This window comes from Limulus polyphemus, unplaced genomic scaffold (assembly GCF_000517525.1).
Source record: "Limulus polyphemus unplaced genomic scaffold, Limulus_polyphemus-2.1.2 Scaffold204, whole genome shotgun sequence".
In the NCBI taxonomy this organism is placed as follows: domain Eukaryota; kingdom Metazoa; phylum Arthropoda; class Merostomata; order Xiphosura; family Limulidae; genus Limulus; species Limulus polyphemus.
The window spans coordinates 462,436-465,686 of record NW_013665814.1 but is presented as its reverse complement, the minus strand read 5'-3'; the positions used below and the strand labels follow the sequence as shown (position 1 = coordinate 465,686).

Sequence of the window (3,251 nt, the reverse complement as noted above, 5' to 3'; positions counted from 1 at the left end):
CCCAACACCTAATCAACTTCCGCTGAAAATTTGTGATAAACTTATTAGTCATGGAACGGTAGAATTGTCATACTTTTAATCTCTGGAGAAACAATTGAAAATAAAAGACTTTAACAAATTAAGGAATACAAACACGTTAATATTAAGGTGTTTAACACAAGCTTGAAACTGATCTTACTTATTAACCGAGGAAACTTTAAAGTTGTTCCTCAGCGTCATCTACATTACAACTGATAATCCAAGACTTACACATCCTCCGTAAATACCTTTTAATTAAAAAAATATTTTGTACAACTTTTGATATCATATCGTCCTGAGTAACTACTCAGTGAAATGTTATCACTGATCTTCATCATTTATTTACTTTTTATTTTATTTTAATGTAAGTAACTCTAGAAGTATTGTATGCATAAAAGGAGGACTGCATATTCGTCTTCATTTTTAACTTTCACGTTTAAAGGCCCTCCAGTTGCTCAGCGGTAAGTCTGAAAACTTATAACACTAAAAACTGAGTTGCGAGACCCGTGGTGGGCAAAGCACAGATAGCCCCATTACGAAGCTTTATACTTACCAACAAACACGTTTAAGTTATCTGTGATAAAATGAAAAATATGTATCTAATCAAAAATGAATATCACAAACAAGATAAAAACAAGAGGGAATCTTCAATAACCACGGCAATTGAAATTCTTTTAGGTAGGATTAGAGTAAATTAAACAATGAGACCTTTTTATTAGCTATATTTGTGTGTGCCAGCAATTACAAGCGTGGAGCGCGCGTATACCCGATTCGATTTTATTACTCATCAGGATCTCTACCAGCCTACCTCAAATTGAAATGACTTTAGGCAGGACTAGAGAAAATTAATCTATGAGACCTTGGGCGTAGTCAAATTATCAATCAAAAGTATTTGACCTCCTGAGTCCAAAAGTGTACTTAGATCTTAAATCGGTCAAGAGATGACGGAGCTATGAGCTAAACATTTGTATTTGTGGGAAAAAATGTATTATAACTATTTATTGTCCCAACTTTTAATTGCTTTTATAATAATAAACTCAGAATAGAAAATTAAATAATAATGCTAATAAAATGCTTTAACATTTAATAGCTATTATTTAATCTAAACTATTTAGTTTTTAATTGTCATGTAGATAATATTACTTCCTGGAATAAGAAGATAAACGACATATAAATATTGAACTGTAACATTGTGTCTGACTATATTAGTGTACTAAGAAAAAATATAATAGAAACACATGTTACATTAGCGTCTTAGAGAAACAAAAATTGTACAGACTACAAGCATATAATTCACATACGTTTAATGTTGTATAAAGCAGAAACACCTGTGAAAAACTGGGGAATATAAGTTTCCAACACTTTCAGCGTTTTGTTCATTTCTTCTAAAACTCCTACTACAGTGTAGTATTTCAATACATTCTTTTTGGCTCGTTCCAAAGCAGTCTTGCTGTTTAAAAGCCTGGAAAGATACCATTATTTTTAGGACTTCATAACTTTCTTTATCAGCACTTTAATAGAAACCTGAATGAAAATCGAAATTTTGATTCCTCAAAATAACATGAAAATGTTTTAAAACCAAAAACCTGTTATTTGTATCAATACAAAATTGTTTCTGTATAGGATGAGATTATGGAATACCTACACACGTCTTGAGTTCCTTGCATAGTACTGGAGCTACTTTTCTGCTGCAGGTCAGATTTGTTACACCTGTTGTTCATTTTATTGTAAAATGCTAATAAATTAAATAAGAAGAGAATAAGACTTTCTTATCACCAGAAACTTATTGAGGCTGAAACAATGGCCGTGTTTATTACTGATACATGTTCCAAAGCAGACCAATCTATATAGCATGCTCAAATTTTTGTTGCATCTTCAAAGCTAAAAACATACACATGAACCTTATTATACAGGGTGGCCCAAAATTACCTTTCCTATTTTAAAATATAATGAATAACCAACTAAAGGAATACAACCATGCAGTTTTCAAAAATTTTATACCTCAACCTAAACAGTCTTCATGTTGTTCTTGTTTTCATCCAAAAGAGTAATGTTCCCAGTAAAATGGCACTCGTACAAGAAAAGGCTCAATACAGACGACAGAACCTGAAAATAGTATGGGGGTATGTTAACGATATAGTATATCGCATATCTATAGCAAACATCACGGAGCTAAAAACCAGGATAACGGACGTCATCGTTATTATAACTATGGACATTTTGGAGCGAACGTGAACTGAAATCAAATTTCGGTTAGACGTGCTGAGAGCCACTAATAGCGCACACGTACAAGTCTACTTACATCTCAATAAAAACTGTTTGCGTTTCGCTACAAGATATTGAAAATTCAATGGTTGTATTTCCTTAGCTACTTAATTATTGAATTTTAAAATAGGAAGCTAATTTTGGACCACCCTGTATTTCACTTGTTAGATAAAGAAATTTAATGTATGCGAAAAGTTTTAGATACTTTCATTTATATGTATAGTTAAATGAGTTGGATCTACTTACGTGCACTCCTCTTCATGACCACAGAAGTAAGGTATGGCAAGGTCGTAAGGCTGTCCGGTTATAAAGGTACATTCTGGATCATGTGTAAGCACACACTGTTCAAAATCCTTTTAAAAACGAGGTAAAAAACAGTCAAAATGTACAAGCTGTAACAAACTTTTCAACAGCATACTTAGGCATTGGCCTTTGAAACATGCTTTTTTATTACTATGTTTCAAAACTTTCGACTTTTAGCCTATTCTAAAAGCTACAGTGTTTTTTGTACGATCAATAAATAGATTATCATTTATAGAACTTATTAAAATGGTCTTATCGTCGTTATTTCAGGCTAAATAGTTGAACAGCGTTACTATTCGTTTCATTCCCACCCACCCGTGGCTCAGCGGTAAGTTTGGGGCTTACAACACTAAAAGTCGGGTTTAGATACCCGAGGTTGGCACAGCACAAGTAGCCCATTGTTTAGCTTTGGGCTTACTAACAAACCCATTTCATTTCCAAAATGAAATTTTTTAGATGCCTAATGCAATGTACTATATAAATATTTACATAAGACATTATAATCTAAGCTCCATTAATTGTAAATGAAGGTGATAGATTTCTAAATGATTTCATAATAAATATTAAAGCTAAATATAGAAAAACGTAGATGGCTTTACTTCGGTTACGTTTTTTTTTTTCTCTCTCTCTGCTAGAATTTACGTGAGTAGAAATCCATCATTTTT

The 3,251-nt window shown here is 32.5% G+C and overlaps 1 protein-coding gene across 1 annotated transcript in view; it reads right to left on the bottom strand.

Moving 5' to 3' along the window:
* The window catches only part of LOC106478364 (heparan sulfate 2-O-sulfotransferase pipe-like), a 22,569-nt gene that overhangs the window by 2,619 nt on the left and 16,699 nt on the right, over positions 1–3,251 (bottom strand). The window contains exons 6-7 of the mRNA XM_022381959.1: positions 2,530–2,636; positions 1,320–1,480 (exon numbers count right to left, since the gene is read on the bottom strand). Of these exons, the coding sequence (XP_022237667.1) occupies positions 1,320–1,480; positions 2,530–2,636 (268 nt within the window). The remainder of the gene's footprint in view (positions 1–1,319; positions 1,481–2,529; positions 2,637–3,251) is intronic.